This window comes from Strigops habroptila, chromosome 4 (assembly GCF_004027225.2).
Source record: "Strigops habroptila isolate Jane chromosome 4, bStrHab1.2.pri, whole genome shotgun sequence".
NCBI lineage: Eukaryota > Metazoa > Chordata > Aves > Psittaciformes > Psittacidae > Strigops > Strigops habroptila.
Window position 1 is genome coordinate 51,971,943 of NC_046358.1, and position 22,499 is coordinate 51,994,441.

Genomic DNA, 22,499 nt, shown 5'->3' on the forward strand with positions numbered 1-22,499 from the left:
TATAAATCTAATTTTCATTTTCCCTAAAAGGTGTTAAGATGCTGCTTTTCTTCTGAAATTCAAAATAATTCAGAGCCAAATTAAAATTCATCACTGATGGGGTTCAGTGTGCAATACTGTGCATCTTCCTTATTATCCTTGTTATATCATTACTGGAGATTTCCACAGCACAGCAATGTAAGCATTTGCATGGGCAAGTATCAATTGAGTATTTATTCACTTTCTTCAACCACAAGCAAGCTTTCCTCTTCCTTTGATGAATAAAAAGTTTAGCTTTTTTATTCCACCACAAATGTTTTAATTATTCCTTCTAAGGAGGAACAGAAAAACATATGGTCACACCTTTGAATTGAGAAAACCCCTTGAAAATAGCACTGATTTGTTCATGTCAAAATTTTTCATATGAATGAAGAGAGCAAAGTTGATAGCTTTCATATAGAGTTATTTCTCCTGCCTCCACCACAAAACATTACTGTTATTACAGTGCCCATCAGCACTTTCATCAGGTATCTCCCAAGTATTTCCAAAAAAATTCTGAATCAGTGGAACTGTGGGTGACTGCTGGGTGACTAAAGCAAAACAGCCTTCAAAAGCCAGATAAAAACTGTGGCTGCAAATGACATCAGAGAGATTGAAACGCGGATAAAACTCCAGCTGCCTCCAGGCTGGTTTTTGGTGTACCACAAGGAAGTTTAATCAGTATAATTATATTTTTGAAACTACTTAACATACAAATGCTTGTAATGAGTCTTTAGACTGTAGCATGTGCTGTCCGTAGCTCACATGTGGTTTCTTAAACAGACTCATCATTCAGAAGACAAGATAATTCTTTTACTGGTTGCTATACAATTTGTCTGTCATTAAGTCAAACCTATAAAAAACCTCAAGTCTCATAAAAGAAAAATCCTCCTTCCTAAGCCAATTAGTTACTTCAGAGTCAAATGTTAAAAGCAGAAAGAATGTAATTCAGCTACATATAAGTAATGTCATCACTTTATCTAACCTAGTTTTCAAAGGACACAGAGTAATATTGTATAGTGTACTTTGTCCTTCACTTACATTTATGTTTTGACTATTTCCGCCAACAGGAAAACCAATTGCGTCATCACTTTCTATGGCACCAAAAATCTGGTCAAATAGGAAAAAAAAAAATAAAAAAAATAAAAGGTTGTATACATCAAGTCACAGGTGTGTGAAAACTAAGCAAAATCACAGGTACTACGGTTTTGAAGCCACCTAGTTCTCATCTAACCCACAATTCACTGCTCTAATAAGATGATGTTTTGGGGTTTAATTGATACAGCAGATTAAGCATTGGCTTTCAGATTTAGTTTTAAAGCAGTAAGATTTGACATTCTGACTTCATATTTTTTATACTATCTCATTTTCCTTGCACATATTAGGGGCTCTCCACTATTCAACAAAACATTAGCTGAAATTATAATGTAGCATAAAGGACTCCAAATTGTTCTGGCTGCAGTACACACTGCAATTTGGGGCTATTTTGGTTGGGGGGGAGGGGTGTGGAAGATCTCTGCTTTCCTACAAGACTTCAACAAAGACTGTACAGATCCCTACATACTTGAAAAACACAACAGTTACAATTGCACAGTGCAATAGCAACGTTGCCACTTGCTATTACATACCTTTAACATTTGAGTGAGATAGGAACTGATGTTTTCTAAAAGAAGTCTGTTTGGCATTTGTCTGGAAGATTTCTTTGCAGCAATATAGGAGTTACTCTGACTGACTAATGAACGCATTTCTTCTAAGACAGAGCGAGTGTCAATATTGTCACACAGTGCTTCATGAATTGCTGCCTTCTTGTCGTAAAAACTAAGAAGAAAAAAATCTTTCTTTACTATTAACGTCAAAAGTATCTGCAACCTACTCTGAAGAATCTCTGTTAGAAAAGTAAGGGGACTTATAAGTGAGATAATCTTTTGTTGGTCATAGTTTATATTTTAAGGAAAAACAGATGAGTGACAAAAAAAAGCATTACCACAACACTGCTGTTTTGCTGCTATGGTCAAAGGCAGACAGGATAATCCCATTGGCAACAACTATCCAAATAAATTATATCAAACGCTTTTTCAGCAACTGACCTTTTCATGGCATTTTTTTTTTAAGCAGTATAAATTGCCTATTTAGTACCTTCTTGTGCCCTTTGTTTTATAGTATTGCTCTCCTATCCCTATGTACCAGACAAGTACTCTGTTTAGTATCTCTCCAGTGAGAAACACCGATTTGGAAGTTAACTTACCACAAAGTGAAGTGTTATGAAGCTGTTACAAGCAGATACAAGGAATAAATTCATGCAAATATTTGTAATGTTCATGAATAGGCATAATAGGTAATATGCTATGTGAGGTACCATTTCATTACACAAGGGGTACTACTGTTTCAAACACACTTTTTCCAGAGAAAAGGAATGAGAAGCGGTAGAGAAAAGAGACAAAAACAAATATCCATGAAGCATATCTTCTGTTCCTCCCACTTTTCTGTCCCTTCCTTTTGCCCTCTCTATTACTTACTGTCTTCCCCCTTTTTTTAAAAAAGGGTGCTCTCTACCAACCTCAAGTTGAAGATGAAATTTGCAGAGGACATCACTAAATAGAAGCATCTGCACTTGGTCCTTCAATAGTCAACATCTCTGTCCACAGTGAACTGAACTAGGAACAATTTTAAAACTGCATCATAAGATTAAATTTCACACATAAAAGAAGTCATATAGGAAGCTGTTCATATTACAAATAATAGTAATTTTGTTATCAACGTAAAAAACTGCAGTATTGATATCACCGTCTCTCTCAAGAACATGTTTTCAAACATTGGCACTCTGATCTTTTGTGCTTTTAGTCAGGTCACTTAGCTTCCATTTGTCTCAGTTTGCTCACTGCACTTTGAAATGTGTAAAATACTATTTCTGCAGCTGTAACACTGTGAATTATCAGTTACTTCTTACATAGGACAGCGTTACAAGCAGTGAAGAAAATGACAGCTATCTAACAAAAAAGTTCTCTTTCCCTTCACAAACAGGGTGATGAGGCATGCCAGTGTACCTAACACAAATGAAAGGGAAATTAACAATTTCAGCTATACTTCATAAAGCTGTTGCAAGGTTAAAATCACTAGCTTGTATAGAGTTGAGGGTACTCAATGGAAATACTAGACTTGTAAACATCACTATATACACAGTAAGTTGTTTTACAAGGAAAAAAACCCAACAAAACATGTAGCTACACGATGGCTATTTGCAGAGAAGTAGGGATGCTCCACTCACTTTCTGTTCAGCTCTGCTTCCTGATTTTCCCATTTCTGAAACTGGCCTGTCACATCAGTGGGAGCTCGAAGAATATCCTTCACATTTAAAAAGAACTCCTATAAAAGAAGAATATAGCTAAAAATTGGTTTAAATTAGATACAAGCAGTATTTACTAAGAATAGGCATTATTTCTTAATTAGACTCCTAAAGTTTATGGTTTCAACACTGTTTCAGCCAAGATCTACTGAATGTTTGTCAAAACAAGGTAACCCACACATTTTGCATAACTTTTTGTAAATCACAGCTGGACTGTAATTCAGTTCTATCTCATGGCTCTGCTACTGCATGATACACCATGATACTCTAATACCAAGCTGCTTAAATACAATACCATTTTTAAAAAGTTTAGGCAATAATTCTTAAGGCAGATTTTTAAGTGTGTTGCTAGTAATGGAAGCGGAAGAATAAAAATAGCTTTATAGTAAGGACATATTTTATTGGTCATCCAGCTTGGTGAAAAGTCATGTTCACTTATTCTGTGGCCCAAACCAAGCATTTTATGTAAAAAGCAGAACAACTTCAGCTGAAGGGACAAAGATTAACCATCTCAAAATGCTGTACAGTCACCTTGACGGAAATGTGGGTTTAAATCATGGCTCCAAACTAAGCACGAAAAGGAACTGTGCCTGGCCCCTCACATATGCCCGCAAGGCACAGAGGCAGACGCTCGATACCTGTGGTGAGAAGACAAGGTAGGAAAGATACTCCCCCTTTAGCTATCTTTGCATAAAGTCTGATCTGGTAGACATTTTATGAGAGCGTCTGTTGGACTCAGTCCCATAAGCAAGCTGAACTGAGAAACTAATCTTGTGTTTAAGTGCCAAGCTGCTCAGAGATGTCAAAACTTGGAGAGAGCACTCAGCTACAGAGAGATGTAGTTGTCTGTGGAATTTACATATCTCGAATGTTCAATGATAGCTACACAAACACTGTGACATCCCACCTGACAAATGCAGAAGGCAAACTCAGTCTGTGGACATGTCCTATATATTCTTGGGTTTTATTCCTTGACACACATACAAAAACACAAAGCTTAAAGAGCTGGAGAAGGAACAGAAAGCTTACTTACATTCATAAACTTTTCATACTGAATAGCTGACTCCATGGTATTATTTGAATAATCCAGTGTATCCTTCCAAGAGTGCATGAGGAAAGCCAACCGTAGCTGTCGTGCTATTAGGAGTTTCAAAATATACAAGGAAAATAATCATAATCTAAACAATTTTTATGGCCTCCAATACTGCAGTGGCTAAGAACATAGGTTTTAATATTCTTACTATTAACACATCTAGCAAAAATGCAAGAACACTATAATCCATAATGATAATACTGACAGGAAACAGAAGAACAAGGAAGCTGTTCTAAAGTTAGTGAAGAAGACAGACACCTGAAATTAGGCTGAATAACAAAATTACCAGTCACCACTCAAACTACATCAAAAGCGTTCACATTCCAAAGTAATTTTTACCTGTATGTTTCTTCAGTGCATCTTTAATGGTAATGAAATTCTTCAAAGATTTGGACATTTTACAGCCAGCAATTGTTAAGTGGCCAGTATGCAGAAAATACCGAACCCAGTGATCATTTTCGAAGTATGCCTGCAGCAGAAACAAAAAAGCCCAAAGACCCAACACTGTTTACATATACACCATGAAGTAGGAGAATTTAAGAATAAAATCCTAAGAAAAGTTATGCTTACACAAAACACACAACATTTTAAAAAATAATGGATGGATTTGTCTAAGTTGCAGTCAAAGCAAAGCACGTCACTTTTTCACAGGAGAAACTGAAGGCCAGTTCATTCACCTCAGACTGTGCCAGTTCATTGTCATGGTGGGGAAATCGGAGATCAAACCCTCCTCCATGAATATCCATTGACTCTCCTAGAATGGATCCAGCCATTGCGGAACATTCAATGTGCCAACCTGGACGACCCTGTTAAGAAAAAGACATTACTTGGCTATTAGTTAATGATCTTCCTCTCCTGCCTTATCATTCTCTCATTGGTCTGTCCCTAAGCAGTGACATACCTGAAGAGATACAGTGTTACAAAGAAAAAAAGAGTCTCAGTTCAAGCTTCATAAAAGTATACTGTTTGATTTAAAGATCAAACATGGCATATACATCTGTGATGCTTTGATTATTCTGCCTATCATTATTTTTAAAAATACATTAATATATTTAATCACAAGGGAAAAAGGATATAGACATTACTGCAGATAAAGCCTTTAGATAAACAGAGGATAAATGACCAGGAACAGCCATCGTGAGCCTGCACGAAGACTTCTGTTCAAAAAGTATCAGACAGACTGATACACATTCTAAATTATCAAATGAACATAGCAACAGAATCTACGATTGAATATAAGATCCCCATAATCTATACATTATGAGGTGAGGCAAGGTATTTGTGTAACATGCTATTTAATAAGGGGCAGAAGAACTAAACCCTGATTATAATGTCCTTACCTTTCCCCATGGAGAGTCCCACGAGGGTTCTCCGGGCTTGGAGGATTTCCATAAAGCAAAGTCATTTGGAGAATGCTTCTCACTTAAGCGATCAGCTGAGATACTCAGGTCACCTTCCAAAAGAGAAAATGTAAATAAATACGTTTCATTTTAACACCAGCATTGCTGATTTTTGGCCTTGCTGCACCTCACATCAAGTGAATTTAAAAAAAATAAAGAAAGAAAGAATAAAAAAGAAAAGAAAAATAATCAGCCCTGAAAAATCCTCATAATCACCCTTGATACTTCTTTGGGGTTTTGATTAATTGTTTGGTTGACAGCAAATCTGACAACAAGTCAGATGCACTGTTTTCTAAGTTTTGACATGAGATTCATCTAGATTCTGTCTGCAGGCACAATTCCAATACTGCAGTTACAGAAAAAGAAATACAGAAACATAACCCATTATAATTTATAGCAAGTAAGACCATGGAATCAATTCACTCTAAAGTTAGAAGGATCCAAATTAAGACTAGGATGGTTTTAATCTGCACACACAACATGACCATAGCATATTTCTTGTACCCCTAATCTCAGTTGCTGCGCAGAAAGGCTGTGTTTACTGGTTTGTTACCATCACAGATGTGTTAGGCATTATTTGCATTTAGTTTTTATGATCATAAGGTGGTACCTCTCATTATAACATCTGTAAAACACAGAATTTACCATTTCTGCAGTACTGTCCAAGACTAGAAGTGGTTAACAATACCACCTACTGCATAAGAGCCAAAGACAGATTAAAGACAAGACTGTTGAGGTTTAACCTGTAAACTAATTCTGATGTACAGGTTGAGATACCTGCTATCTCAATTGTTTAGAGTATCTAACATCATGCACTTTAACAGTATTGTGCTTTTATTTACATTAAGTGCAATTTCAAAGCTTAGCATTTCTGTTGCCTTTAATAGTCAAAATGACATTATCTGTCAAGGATAAGGACAATCATCACAAATGAGTCAAAGCAGCTAATCTGACAAGCAATAACTTGACATATGCATATTCTTGGTTAGTTACATTAATCACTCAGCGTCAGTTCCTATTTGCAAAAGGACACAACAATTCAACAAAAAGTGATTGGTTATGTGGTGGAAATGATACATTCATATTACCACAAAGATGGTGGTTATAAGCTAGCACCTTTTATTCCAAATGGAAGATTTCAGCTATAAGGGTTTGAATTACGAAGAAAAAATAATCTTACCCATTTTAAGCTGCATTTCACAGATATTGCTAGTTTCACCTATCATAAGTGCCCTAACTTCCCCTAGTATGAGTGTTATATTAAAACCTTTTAATATTTTTCTGATAGAATTTGTGGATGATTTGCTACTAAAACTGTACAACCTTAGAAGCAGATAACTGAGTCTGGTTTAAGCATTTTAAGCTACTCCTCTGCTATGGCTCAACTTAAAAAAAAAAAATTTAAAAAAATCTCCATTTTTGGATTTAGTTCAACACAACAATATTTACAAAGTAAAAAGAGTTCTGGTAGGAAAGAGGAACCCAAATATTTGTCATTAAAGAACTATAGTCTTATGTGGAGAACTTTCACTTTGTATGTGGAAGACCCAGCTTCAAGTCCGCTCCTCCTGCTTTGAACCAGATGAACAGCCAAGTAACTGGACTATAGTCAAATGACTGAGCTATTAACAATTATGACCAAAAAATCCAACCCCAACAAACAAAATCACCCCAAAACCAACCTATAATGAATAATGTTTCTTGGAATTTTCCAATTAAAAACTTCCATGAAAGCACTGGCTGAAACTACAAAACTTTGGAAAAGAAATCTATGGGTAAAGGAAGTGCAGCAAGTAAACCAACTCTGACAATAACTTTGATGTAAATGTCAGTGAAATCAATTGAAGAGATCAACACACCATCAGTTTGTTCAGCAAATGTTATTTCCCCTTTTTACCTTCACCCTCTTGAAGAGCTTTTTGATCACCTACGGCTTCAGGAACCAACTTAGCATAGGAGTGTTTTTCATTGGAATCAAATTTCACAGTATCAAAGTATACAGATCCATTGGACACATACCTGAAAAGTTAAAGATTATTATTTAGCTAACTTTCTACCAAGACTTAACTGAATTTTATCCCAGAAATCACTGTGTTAAACTTGCGTTCTCTAGTGAAACCACATATAGTACTGCTGGTACTGCTCAGTACTCTAAAGATGAATTAGGTGAGCCTAAGTTTTAAGGCCTTACCATAAAGACTTTAGACAGATCATCGAAAGTCATAATAAAATTGATCACAGGGAAAACAACTAACATCTTTTTTGTTAAACTATTATGAGGTGAGACATGAGATTACGCTCCCAAGAGAAGAAATATTTACAATACCTCTGACCCTTTTTTTGTATGTATTATATTTTGCAATAATATAATCTGATTCTATGTTTGTTTGACAGTCCATTTTGTCTTCCTTCACTCTGTTAATTTTGTCTCACAACAGCCATAATAAAAACTGACAGTAAGGTAAGTTTCAGCACCACCAGGAATGCTGATAATTCAGAGCAAAAAATTTTGCAATGCCCCCATCCCTCGTTTTGGTTTGTTTTGGTTTTTTATAAAATTTTAAAATGTAGGTTTAGAAGGAAGAACATGCCAGAGGAATTATGGCAGTCTGAACCACAGTTTGCTTTTTTCACAATTAAAAATAAATCCATATCGAGGAAAAAAAAAAACAGCACTCAAAAATTTCAGAGGAGAATCTAACATGATACTCAGGAATTTGTAGAGTATTAGCTTGATTTTCACAAATATTAGACAATGGCAGAAAAAGAGTTCATGATTACTTTAAAAAAAAAAACAAACAACAAATTAATTAAGTTATTTACAACTGAGTTCTAGGCATCTGCTGAGAGATCTATTTTTGAAAGCCCTTGCTGAAGGCCAGGAGTCAAATATGGTTCAAGTGAATGGAACTTTTTGACTATTTATTTTAATGAATGAGGATTTCTCTCTATAAATTTAATAAACTAACTTCTCTTTTTGTAAGACATCACAAAAAATACAGAATACCACATTTTCATCAAGTGAGAAATAGAGTCTTTTGCAAAGAAACCTGAAGTTTCTTTATTTGATAAAACACTACTCCAGGAAAAGACTACTATGGCATATGAGAACAGAGAAACCAGTTTACAGGTAAGTGTTGAAAGCAATTATTCTAGCCCTGATACAGTATAAGTGCACAACAAAAGTATCCAGTAGCAAACTTACCCATAACCATTATCCACAATCTTTTTCACAAAATCCACAATTTCTGGCACATATTCACTAACCCGTGTTAAAACATCTGGAGGTAAAACCTACAGATAAAAAGTAGAATTTTTCTATATATAATTATTTATACATATAAAATATGCACTAAAATATATATATTATACATCGGTTCAAAATTGGCTCAAAAGCAAGGGACAGCCAAGATTCCTATTTCAAGTTTTCTGCTCTGAAACAATGTGCTATGGCCATTTTTTCCTTAGTCTTTAAGGCAATGTTAACAACAAACTACTGCAGGAGATGTCAGCTCTTCCATTTATTGCAATTATGACAGAACAGACAAGTAGTCCCTCTGACTTGCAGGTAAATAAATAAACCTTCACTGATCTGAACCATTGCATATGACATGGCATTTTGTCTGTAACTTGTCCTTGACTGTTATCTTCACACAATTTCTTAGTGGTTGAAGACTGCTAAGCAGCCAGTCTAAATGCTGAGGTTGGCAGCGCTCTCTTGTGCAGCTAACAGACTCAAACTTCTCAAACTTCTGGATCAGTTGTTGATCATAAGCCCATGTTACAACAAAAGGAAGGGATGGAGTGCATATGTCAAACTCAATCACCAGTTAACTGGCTCTGGTAACATGCACAATGGATTCAAGACTGTTGGGATGGAAACAGAACAGATGCTAATTTAACAGCTACCTATTCACATTAAAGGAAATAGTTTATCAATAAGGTTGAAACATGAGGTCTTTGAAAGCTATTAAGGAGCTAAATTATATTCTGGGTATTACGAGGCATGGCACACTTTTAGAACAGAAAACAGTTTGCTTACTTACATTGAGTGCTTCCATATCCTTATGAAATTCCCCTTCCCAGAATTTGGGGAGCTTTGAGAATATGGAATTGTCAGTCACCTGACTGCCAAATTGTGTGTCCAACCAGTCAGACAGCAAATCTTTGGCTTCTTCCAACAGTCTCTATAAAACAATAATGGTAGGTACAAGTGATCAAACACTTGCCCTGTTTAAACTCTGCAGAAAGATCTTACTTCCAACAGAGAGGTTTGCTTGAAGAAAAAGACACTTGGCTATGAATACAGAGTAATCCGTGCTTCTACCAGATTTTTATCATATTGCCCTTCATAAACATGGATGAAGCAATCAGAGGAAGGAAGATAAACTGATAAGTGTATCTGTTTTGATATCAATCACTTAAACAGTCATGTGAAACTTACACTCTAAACACCGGATGGGACCTGCGATTGTATCACATCACCTGCTCCCGCCCCCCACTACCAGATAATATAAGAGAAGCCTTACTGTGCACATTGCTAAAAAGTGTTTGAAAGACTAATCTGAACATCAGTCTTACATTAGAAAATAAATTTAATTTTTTTTTTAATTATTATTTTTTTACAATAGGATATAGCCCAGAAGGCGTGACGGCTTAGATTTTAGTTGGTTTTAAAATTCTGCTAGGTCAGAATGCACTTTATAAAGACACTTGATACTAGAATAGCTGAACTTTTTTTTAAAGAAATAATAATCTACAGGGAGTCTTCTCAAGAAGAGAGCACATACCCAATACTTCCTACAGCAATTACCACAAATAATCTGAAAGCAAGAATACATGAAAGTGGAAATCAATTACTAAAAGACAGTAGTTATATTGACCGACTTAGTTACTGGGACAGTGCTGAAGCCCAATAAAGTCAACAGGATTATTGACACTAAATGTAATGGTCTTTGGATAAAAAATATCCTGAGCTTATATTTTTGGGATGTATTTTCTTGTCTGATCAGAGACAGAAACACTTGTGTAGAAAACTGCCACCAGTATTGAAATGTCATAAATGCATATTCACTAATCTATACTGCAATTAGTTCATCGGGATAAAAGAAGTCAAAGAGAAACCCTGAATACATGTAACAGAAAAATCCTCATTGGAAAGGTAAAATTAACTGAGTAATTGTCACTGGGGGGGTGGGGGGGGCGGAACTGGTAAAAACAGAATCCGAAAACTGTATAGCTGAACTCAAGGATCAAATTTCTTTTACGGAATGCAAAGTACTACAAAGTCCTCAGCCCCACATTTCCTCTTTTTATGAATAAAAACATTTATAATGTATCAAGGAATAAGATAAGATAAGATTATTTTTAAAGCCCCTAGCAATTATAAGCCAAATACAATTTTAAAAATACAATTTAAAAGGAGCTCAAACTGACCTCATGACACCTGTTGATCTCTTCTTCAGGGAGTTTAGCTTGCACAGCTTCTTGTAGAGGGTCAAAAGCAGACTTCACCGCATTCTGAATTCTTTCCAACATTTGCTTTTTATCTGGGTCTGTTGTCTCATTTAATTTAACTGAAAAGAGCTACAATTTAAAAAAAAATTTAAAAATTTAGAAAGCAACTTGCAGTACAATAGCACTATGTTCCACACACAATGTATTATCCTAACCACACAGTACCTGGCTCGTGATGAATAATAATTATGCCACATAAAAAGCTTTGATATCAAACTACTGAAACATACTCCTCATCAGAAATAAAAGTCAAAGAATTTAGTACACACCCAAATTCAGTTTTTCAAAAAGACTTTGTAAACAACTACATCATCGTTACTGTTGTTTAGTAATTACATTTTCTATGCAGTTGATCACTTTAATTACACAGTTGATTATCACAAATTTGAAAAGGAGAAGCTTTAATGTGAAACATAGAGAGATTAAATGCTATGCTTAGAGAGCACGTCAGGCAATGATAGTTAGGCAAAATTTCCAAGCCTCCTATTCTCAGGCCTGTATTCAATTCATTAGACTGATCCATGTCTTTGTGATCTGTAGTTCTAAAAATGACCAGAGAACCACCTTCCTCCACCCTCAGTCCAGCACACAGAATTTATCAAATCCCTAAAGCTTTGGAGACATTTTGGTCTTTCCAAGGCCACCAATCTTACAAGCTTAAAAAAATTATGGATGTACCACCACTTCAAAACTACTTTAAAGGGTTATTTTTGAAGTTTGAATTCTAACAGACAAACACCTAATACCCCAACAACAATACACATGCACTTGCAAACAAGTTCTGTGGACCTAAATCAGGCATGCCTTTTATACCGACAGTTCTTGCCAATTCTAAACCAATGGAAAAATCAAAGCGATGTGCAGTTCCAATAACATCTCTAATTTGTGTGGTACCAGTTCAATAGAATAATTTTCAATAGAATAATTGACACAAGCAGAAAGTTTAAGGAAGTAGCAAAGTCAGAGGCGTTTTTTAGATTCTTTGCTACATTACTGAGTAAGAACATAAGACACTAGCAGACACTAAATACCATGCCGACCTCTGAGGCAGTTTTAACATCTTCAAGTAGCTGATTTGATGCTGATTTGTTCTCTCTATACCGTTCAAAAAGGTAATTTTGTCTTGCTCTCTTGATGATCTACAAAGCAGAAACATGAACATATTTTTGTGAATCAAGCATCTCTTACATACCAAAGGCATTTCAGAGTCGCTACTAGTTTGACGAGCTACAAGAATTGCATGCAGTAATACAAATTAAGCACACCATACATAGTTAATCAGCTACCTCAACAGAGTTAATAGGTATCTGAACAACAGGCAAACAAGTTATCTTTCTAAAATGCTTAGTCTTCATTACTTATGACAACATAAATTTATATACAAGAATACAGGCTTTGCTACCATAGGAATGCTGCAAAACAGAAAAATCAAAACAAACAAACAAACAAGCAAAACCCTCACCAAAATAATCAATGGCTTTGCATACAAAATGTATGTCTAAGTTAATGAGTGTAAGATTTACCTTGGCTTATCAAACAGCAATTTCATATGACTCTCTGACTTCCATGCTGAAAGTACAATATTTTAGATTGCAATTTAAAAAGACCTTACCTTATCATCAATATCTGTAATATTCATACAATAGAAAACATCATATTTAAAATAATCCCTCAAGATTCTTCTCAGGATATCAAATGAGATGTATGACCTAAAAACATAAAAGATATAGGGGTGTTTTTAGTGATCACCTCAAGTCTATTTCTATACTATGCACAAACTACTTTAATCTCAGAGTCAATAATTTTACAGTTGTTTTAATTTTCCCTTATCTACTTGTAAGTTTTTAATCACACAATGACATAATATTATAACATGCTTTTAATCTTAAATTTGAAGCATTGAGTCTAACAAGGCTATTTTCTAGTAATACACTCATCTAAATAAAGTGCCTTTTCCTATTAATCTTTTCCTTCCAATAGGCACTGTTATTACCTACATCGAAATAAGGTATTGCAGTACCTGGCATGTCCCATGTGAGAAGCATCATAAACTGTTGGACCACAGCAATACCACAGGACCTTTTTTCCATTCTGAGGCTGAAATATTTCCTTAATTGAAAGGGAAAGTACAGTGATCAGAAGAAATTGAAGACCTCAGGCCAGTAACACTGCTTTTGGAGACTAGAATGTGAAAACATGGATTATAAATACAAAAAAAGAACAGTTATTCCACTCCCAGTTTTGTGTAAGGAAAGACCACTACTAGTTTTATCATGTAGAAGAGATAACAGGGTGTGGCTGCTTCAGTTATCTATACTCTTATCAATCAAGATATCGGATTACAAAGAATTAGACTAGTCAGGGCATTATTCAAGCTGTGTTTGTGAAAGAGAAGATCAGGCTTTCTTTTGAACTGAAAAAGGTTACAGAGTATAATCATTTCACACATACTTGATACTACATCCCATATAACATTAGTATTCTTAATATTTCCTCTCTTTCCCAAAGGACCTTCAAACAAGACTGCAAGAATTTTACCAGTTTCTGTTACACAGACATCTAAAGAAACTGATTTTATTCTATTCACACTGCCTACACTTGTGTGCATTACAGTTGAACCTCTGCCTGGCTTTTTTCCACGATCATAACTTGGGAAGTTGAGAAGTACATATAATGCAACATACACATACATACACACACTTGTAGTGTATATTTATTGTGTAGAATAGATATAAATATATAACATATATAAATATTATAACTATACAATTACATATTAAAATACATAATATACAATATTTCTATTGTGTAGTAACTAATATCTAATATAGAAATGTATACAAATACATCTATATAAAATATTATATTTAAACACTTGCCCAACAAACACACATGACTGACCCAGCATCTCTGGCACATGCTTGTTAACATTCCGCAAAATACAACCCAGAAGCCTGTGTACTGATAGGGTAAACACTTAAGAAAAGAACATTTGATGACTTCTCTATTTGTGTTTCTATGGAAATCTCCACTTTTCTTTCATTTAGTCACCTTATTACGAGTCAGGCTGTTGTAAAGGCAGAGCCTAGAATGTTTTGTCCCTTCAGGGGGAGACCAGGGGGGTTGCACACGCTTGCCTTTACCTAGGGGAAAAAATAGTTTAAAGAGAACTGAAAAGACACTTTCCACAAACAGTTTTGCAATATAACATTTTCTCCTTATCACACTGTTAAGTTCTATCAAAAGGAAAAAAACACACATACAATTAGACAAAGCAGCTTCAATCCTAGTAATCCAACTAGTTGTTTAGAGCTTCCTACAAAGCCACTAAATTATTTCAATCTAGTTTATTTTCTACTCTCTGACTAGCCATTCCTATTAACTTTTGATTCAATAACAGGAAAAAGGTATAAAAGTAAGAACATGCAACTCAGTTAAAGCATTAACAAGAACTTTGAAATTTAATGCATTATTAATTCAGTGTTATGGTAGTCCTGGGCCTTCTGCAAAGCCACTGATATTACTGTAACAGCATGTGACTTGTCACATAGAAGTTGCAAAAAATCACTAGAGACAGGAGTTAGTCTCTAGAGCCAATATTGACAGAGTATGTGTACTCAGGGTGAGAGGGAGGGGAGACAGAAGGGCTTAGAAAGAACCTCAGCTTTTTATCATACATTGTTGCTATGTACACAAGCCGTTTGTGAAAACATTTACCACAAGTATGCTTCAATTCAACAAAAGGCTAAATTTTGCCATTGAAGAGAGTAAATAAAATCGAGGGTAACATTAGTGACAACATTCTTGCTTTCTTTTAAAATTTTAAGAAGCAACATAGATGTTAAAGTTTTTTTCAAACCAAAGCATGAGTATGTCATCTCCCAAAGAGTTGCAGATTGCTCTGCACAGGGCTGCTTACAGCTGTAATGATGTTAAACTAATTATCACACTAACTAGGAATGAAAGCAAACCAGGAAATTCAAAAATACAGCAAGGTTGCCAGCTTAATACACACAGCACTGTCCTTAGGAATTCTTGTGGTATGCATTTTAGCTGCAATTAAAATATTATACAAACTATCTGTTTTGACAACAAAATGCCTTTCTGGTCCTGCGTCTGGGGTGCTCTTCATTAACTGTTTCTCCTGATATCTTTGTATGAATATTTGGCTGAAAACCTGTAAGTAAGGTAAACTTTCATGGTATAAAAAAATGTAATCTCTTCATCTTCATTTCTTGAATAACTGCCTAAATAAGGAAAAAAAATATATATTAACTGCAGAACTCTGTCTCACAAATGGACTCCATTTAATCTCCGTGTTACAGTTCCACAGAAATGTGTTTATTCTAAATATTTAACTGTATGAGGTACTCCTGAACAGAATACCTCAAGTTCAGGAGCAGTCTATCCATAACACAGATCATATACCAAGGTATATGTTTACTCTTTGATTTACAAAGATTACGCTAGCATGCTTAATTGCGGCTAACGTTTCCCTCAGGGAAAGAAGCCTATGTGGGTTAGTCTAATAAAAGATAAATCTGTAAAGCTTTCTTTACTTAAAACCACACTAAACATAAGAAAAAACTCAGATACTGCACTGTAAAGTTCTCAGCTCATGAGTTAGGTGCCACATTATATCCACTACATGGACATCAAGGGCAAAGTAAAAGGCACACTGTTTAGTCTGTTCAAATATGTCTCTGCCAGCTATAGTTTTCCCCCTGGTTGAACTGAAGTTCATTTGCTCTAAACCACCCCATGAGCTCTCTGATACACCTAAAAAAACACTGATAAAATATCCAAGGTCTAAGACATGGCAGAGTCACGCGTCATTTTCATAGTGAACACTGCAGAACACCATTTCAGGACTTCTGATACACACGGATCTTAAAGATAACAAGACATAACCCTTCAGAAAGAGAGACTTAACATTAAAGATTCTGTGGACAGGAAAACAGAAACCTTTTCTCTTATTGTTCCATCCTGATCCATGAAAGTCTGCAGATGAATTTTGGTTAGCAGCATTAAATCTGCTATTAGAGCCAGCAGTACAGCTGAGATCCCTGAACTACTTAAAGGAAATCAGTAACCAGAACAAGCACATGCAGGCACACACGCATACACAGAATCTACTCACAGCAGCCTGATTTTAACTGCTGGTCTGCCACGAATTGAGGACACATCCTCGTGAGAGGATGGCATTGGAGTAATATTAATCAATAACCATCAGCAAAAATGACAGACATATTACGCATTCATTAGTAAGTATTGCAAGCACTATACAACAGCTCTGTGGTGGTGGTGTTACTATTATTATTTCATGACTACCCAAGCAAGGATCTTGCTATAAAGCAATTAAATTAGGCTAGCTCATTGGAAAACAACTCAGAAGAGTGATGCAGCTCCCAAAAATGCCAGCACCCATGCTTACACAATGACCTAGATTAACCAGTTAGTATTTCTCGAATCATCAGCAATGCCTGAATTACCAGGGTTAAAAAAGAACCCCAAACATTCTTTCTGAAATTCAGTGTTAATAACAACTGTAAGAGGCAGTTTTCAGTTTACTTTGTTATGAATTTGTATATTATATAACAATTATTTAGTTACCATTGCAGGGGAAAAAAAACAAACAAACAAACAAGTGGACTGAGCAAACCCTGATATTTTAGGGAACAAGCTAAAACACACATATTCTTTTACAATCCAGTGGCTGGCTTTTTAAATAAAATACACATAATCAAATTCTGTACACTGAGGAATTTTAAACTCAAAGAAACGTGGAAACAGAGATTTAGCATTCAAATAGGCCAGGATCTATCCATTACGCAGTAACTGTATGCAAGAAGCATTTCATGACCTTGAACACAAGTTGATACTGTAAATTTTAAAGCGTGCAAGAAAGTATGAAAGGGAACTTCTAGGAATTCTCAGCAATAAAAACCAATACAATGTCAGCTAGTCTATAACCTGCCCACCAGTTTCATATTACTCACTTGTTTGAAGTTTACAAGGCTCATTTTTTTCACTGCTGCCATCATAGATTGCTTCTATGTGTCTGTACCACCGGACAACATGGATATACTGGTCCACAGGTGGCCTCGAAAACTTTCTGAATACCTCCACATCTGCATGTGAAAATGTGAACCCCTGGATATAACTACGAGTGCTCAGGTACTCGTTCAAAGCCTTCACCCTGGCTTCCTCTTCACTAATGCTCAGAATAAAACTGTAGCTGGAAGCTGTAAAGAGAGGCACAGGACATTTGGTCAGCATTAAAAGAAGGAGATCCCATGACCAAAATATATCCTTATACTATACATCTCCCCTCTAAATTAGTTCTGGCAACTGACAAGAAATTTGAGAAAGTATATTTAATACAAGCTACTGAATAACTATATATTTCCTATTAATATTTCCTATTAATAGGATTATGTTCATGCTGCGATAAGTTTTTGGAGACATCTTCACAAAGAGTATGAAGGACAAAAGCACAGGTCCTTTTCATGAAGAAATATTATCTACGTAAAATTGGAGAAAATTCTTCACACACAGCAAACCTAATCGGTCACACTTTTCCACACTGCTAAAACACTCATACTGCAAATACTTAAAGATGATTAATTTTATACACTGCGGATAGGCTGTGAACATGTCTACTGAAGTTGAGCATATCCTTAAATCTTTACAGGACCGGTGCCTGCATGCAAGCCCCCAGAATGATGCTCAGTTACTCCTACTTGCTCTACAACTCAAAACTTATGCTGTTGCTGTATATTTCCATACCTCTCCTATACCACTTTCTCTCCTCAGACATATGAAATACATATTTTAAGAGTTCTACGCAAACGAACAGAAAGGATATTAGATTGTGCTCCTCCCTTGCAATTTTTTAATTCCATGATTTATTTAGTATAGAGGAAACACAGGTTCAACTGGATCCCATCTTTCCAAACGCAGGGACACAGAGCAAGCAGCAGAAGGGTTCTGTGAGTTGGTGAGGATGCGCTCAGTAATGGCAAGCCCTCTCAAAGTTAGTGGGTATGAAGTGGTGTGGAGGTGATGGCATTTGGGCTAGCACAGACACTACGTAAAACTAGCATTCATATTTTCCTACAGTGATTCAACATCTGTAACTCCATTTGCGTTCACAGTACTGTATAAACATTAAGCTGATGTAGCGAGCCAAGAAGCTAATTTAAGCTGTTGTCAAGGTCATAGCACAGTGAAGTGAGAGAGGCAGTATGAGAACACCTGTCCCTGCTCCCTAACCCTGAGAGAGACCGCTGCCACAGGCACTGCTCCTTACACTAGTACAAACATCTTCCTCACGAGCAGTTCCCAAAGCACTGCAAGCATCCATGGACCAACACTCTTGGAAAGGGAAGGATGAAAGTAGATGGGGAAGTGATGGCTAGCAGAGGATGTGAGGAACTGCAGAATTGAAGGTTTTCCAAAGATCATCAGTTAAGACTTTATGAGCAGCTCATTTCCTATATGGAAATCAATTATTAAAATATTCTACAGCAACTCAGGATGACAGGGAAGTGGCAGCTAGATACCAAGTATGTCTGTGTTTGACTCTTTTGAGTATAAATGAGATATAGTGGCACACCAGCAGAACTAATAAAAAAGGTCAGTGATTATAAAAATAATAATTAAAAAAACCCAAACCCCTAAGGTCACAAAAGTTATTTAGTGGCACACCAGCAGAACTAATAAAAAAGGTCAGTGATTATAAAAATAATAATTAAAAAAACCCAAACCCCTAAGGTCACAAAAGTTATTTAGAATTCATACACAAAAGCAAAGTCAGATTCATGCAAAGTCTCAATCCTTCTCTGTGGCTGTCCATGCAATTGTTCAGTATAAATAAGGAATAACAGTAAAGAATGGTTCATAACCAGACCTTATGTGCTTGCCTTTACCTGGCTGAATGGGATTAAGCTTTGGCTCACATAGTTAGTTTTACTATAAACTTTTCAGGCTCCTAAATATTTACTGATGTTTATCATCATAGAAGTTCACATGTTTATACAAATGAAGTAGTTTGAAATAGTCATGTTCATTAATTACAGAAACCTAAGACATAAGTCTTCCTTGAATATCAATTTTGTATCCATGAATCATGAGAGAGAAGGCCAAGAAAAAAAAAGTATCACAAGTATCCATACAGAAATGAAACTATATCTCAAAGAAAAGATCTTTAAAGATCTATTGCAAGGAAAGCAGCACTCAACTTGCAAAGTATTATTAGGGTTATTATGACCATTATTCACACACCAGGCTGCTAATGGGAAGCAAATCACTGTATCTGAAACAATGTAAGTGCTTTCCAACCACATCTGTAAACCAATCTAAAAGGGAAGCTGCACAAACTTACACACAAATACAACAAAGATGACAGAACTCATACAAGCTACTTTTGGTAAGGAGAGATGGCAAATACTGCCTGTGAATGTCACTCCCAGCTCAGCCCTGATAAGCAGAGCAACCAAAATTACTTTGAGAAATCTTGGCACATGCATTAATACTTAAAATTATAAAGTTTGACGTTATGTCTGATTGCAAGAGCAACAGCAGACTTGAAAGTGTAATACATCAAAGAAACCAATTAGCCCAGGAGACCTAAGAGAAGGATGTCTTTATGTTGAGACTGATCGCTGACTCAAATTCAGCCCAAACTCACGTCCATGACTGTACACCACAGGAAGTGCAGTACAGCATGAACACACCTCAGTAGCTGTTGACAGAGTTTCTTAGGGCACAGCAGCAGCGGAGCCATGCACTCCCGAGCTCCTGGGAGGCTCACTGTACCAATACAAGTTTCCCACATTGGTTTCACAGGCTGTGCTGAGCTCCAAACTTGTTTTCTAGACTGATGGCTACCTTTAAAACCATGACAGCTAGCTTAAAGCTAGCACAGATGTGTTCTACTCTCTGCTGCTGTCAGATGCAGAGATACAAGCAAGTTTGTTGTGTTTGAGAGTGCTGAGTGATCAATGTAATTCTGCAATACCTCTGAGCATCCTATTTCAGTAATACAGAACAAAGTAATTCTCACTCCTGGCATTCTTCTGTGAGTAGCTCCAAACTGGGCTGAACTAACAAAATAAAAGCTCTTCTGAAGCACAGGGTGCTCTTCTGGAAAGAAAGAATGAATATGATAACATGATCTTTTGGCAGGCAGAATACCAGAGGACCATTTCTTTTCAAGCAAAAGAAATCAATGAAAATTATACATGAAAGTCAGTTCTGATTTCATTTACATCACTACTAAAACCAAGAACAGTGAATCTACAGAACCTTTTTTTTTTTTTTTCCTCCTCCTGTGATTCATATTCTGCACCCCCAGTTCCCTCTCCTCAGTGTCTCTTAATGCCTTTAATTCGTCACACACTTCCATGGAAGTATTTCCTGGTACCTCTTAAGTGCTTCATCCCCTCTGCCCATACACTTCAGTATCCCCGTCCTCACATACAACCCATCTTTGCTCAGTCTACCAACAGTATGCAAAAGGCAGTCCACCATCAAATGTAATTAATACTAATCAAAGGATTGAAAAAGTTTTGAGGGAGAAGGGCCAATGGATGCATATAGGCCTGACCTGATTTACCCCTGTTGCTTTAGGAAATCAGACTAAGAAACAGCCCTTCCCTCTGACTGCAATTATTTTCCCCTCCCAAACCAGAAAAATTAGACATGCTACCACTCAATTGCATTAGGAAGTGTCTTCTTGACAACAAAACGCAGGAGTATTACAGAGCTGTTGCATAACACTGAATGTTATTTCATGTGAATGGAATGATCCGTAGACATCAAATCATACCACTCCAGAGCAACTCTGTTAAGAAAACAAGCACTGGGCATGAGTATTGAGAGGCAGCAAAATAACCTTAAAAAAATCATATGAATGAATGTTAATAATGTAAGACACACCACAACCCCCGCATTAAAAAGTTGTTTCGAAAGAATTCCACCATAAATTAATACAATTCTTATACAATAATTGTCACTATTCAATCTCTTTGGGCAATATAATCATCGCACATTCTTCTTGCTGTGCATGGAGTACTTTGGAGACTACTAAAGGATACTGGGAATTTGCAAGACTGCAGCAACACACAGACTCAAAGGCCTAAGATTGATTCTATACTTTATTTGCACATAAAATACCATTTGAAGTTAAATCAAGATGTGTAACCTACACAATATCAAATTTGATGGAAAATTTTCACTTTTATTAACTTGGAAATTAAAACTTCTGTTCCTTGAAAGCATTGACAGCAAAGTCAATACAGAAAAGCCATAAAGTAGGCAGTAAGCTAGCTGAAAGAAAAACAGGGAGTTACTTTGCTTCAGGGAAAAATTAGGTTTCCTGGGCTTCCCTGAACCTGCTAACCTTGTCAGTCATAATTAGATGACAACTGAAATGTTCTGGGATTTCTGCAGAGGCATTCTGTGAGAAGAGATCTTAGACATTTCTGACTATTTTAAAATGTCATTTCTCTTCCAACTTTGCTTTCACAGATTTTAAACAACTCATAAAAAGTAAGCATAATATGTCTCACTATTAATATGGCTCCAAACTGGCCATTTATCATTCTGGCTAGTCACTCCAGTAGCTTTGTAAGGAAGTCCAACTACCTGCTCAGCCAAGACATATTATTATCCTTTTCCATAAAAATTTCAGAATAATTGAACCAACGCAGCTATCCCACCTGTGCAAGACACAGCACACACACACCAACAGAGAGACACAGGACTTTCAAGACTCACACACGAGGCTATAGAGGCTTTTAGAAAAGCAGGGATTTTTAAGATGGAGTCTCCAGCCAAGGAAGAGCTTGTCAGTCCTAGTCACGTTAGCCATGCAAGTTTCACTTGCGCTTTTCCTGAACTAAATGTAACAATTATAAGTTCAGTAAAAAGCAAACACTATTTGCCCAGTAATAAGCTTAACTAGAAAGTGTCTTAAAGCGCACCTGAACTGAGCCCCTGGTGGGGTTTTTTTGACCCATATCTTAACTAACACACTGGAAACACACCTGAAAAAGCCAGCCCCTTGACAAGAATAAGTGTTTCCAGATTCCCTTACATAGGAATGTTACTTGTGATGAACAAA

At 36.2% G+C, this 22,499-nt stretch overlaps 1 protein-coding gene across 4 annotated transcripts in view; it reads right to left on the reverse strand.

Annotated features, from left to right (window-relative positions):
• Positions 1-22,499, reverse strand: part of CARS1 (cysteinyl-tRNA synthetase 1) — a 35,960-nt gene that overhangs the window by 12,268 nt on the left and 1,193 nt on the right. Inside the window, exons 1-17 of one of the 4 annotated variants that reach the window (XM_030485284.2) lie at positions 21,084-21,326; positions 17,371-17,616; positions 14,423-14,514; positions 13,392-13,480; positions 12,984-13,080; positions 12,412-12,510; positions 11,291-11,440; positions 9,901-10,041; positions 9,060-9,148; positions 7,752-7,873; positions 5,795-5,907; positions 5,132-5,260; positions 4,794-4,923; positions 4,395-4,498; positions 3,284-3,381; positions 1,647-1,836; positions 1,060-1,128 (exon numbers count right to left, since the gene is read on the reverse strand). In XM_030485284.2, coding sequence (XP_030341144.1) covers positions 1,060-1,128; positions 1,647-1,836; positions 3,284-3,381; positions 4,395-4,498; positions 4,794-4,923; positions 5,132-5,260; positions 5,795-5,907; positions 7,752-7,873; positions 9,060-9,148; positions 9,901-10,041; positions 11,291-11,440; positions 12,412-12,510; positions 12,984-13,080; positions 13,392-13,480; positions 14,423-14,514; positions 17,371-17,616; positions 21,084-21,096 — 1,971 coding nt within the window. In that variant the 5' untranslated portion in view covers positions 21,097-21,326. Of the gene's footprint in view, positions 1-1,059; positions 1,129-1,646; positions 1,837-3,283; positions 3,382-4,394; positions 4,499-4,793; positions 4,924-5,131; positions 5,261-5,794; positions 5,908-7,751; positions 7,874-9,059; positions 9,149-9,900; positions 10,042-11,290; positions 11,441-12,411; positions 12,511-12,983; positions 13,081-13,391; positions 13,481-14,422; positions 14,515-17,370; positions 18,007-21,083; positions 21,327-22,499 lie in introns of those variants that run through there. The other 3 variants (XM_030485282.2, XM_030485283.1, XM_030485285.1) reach the window with 3 other exon arrangements.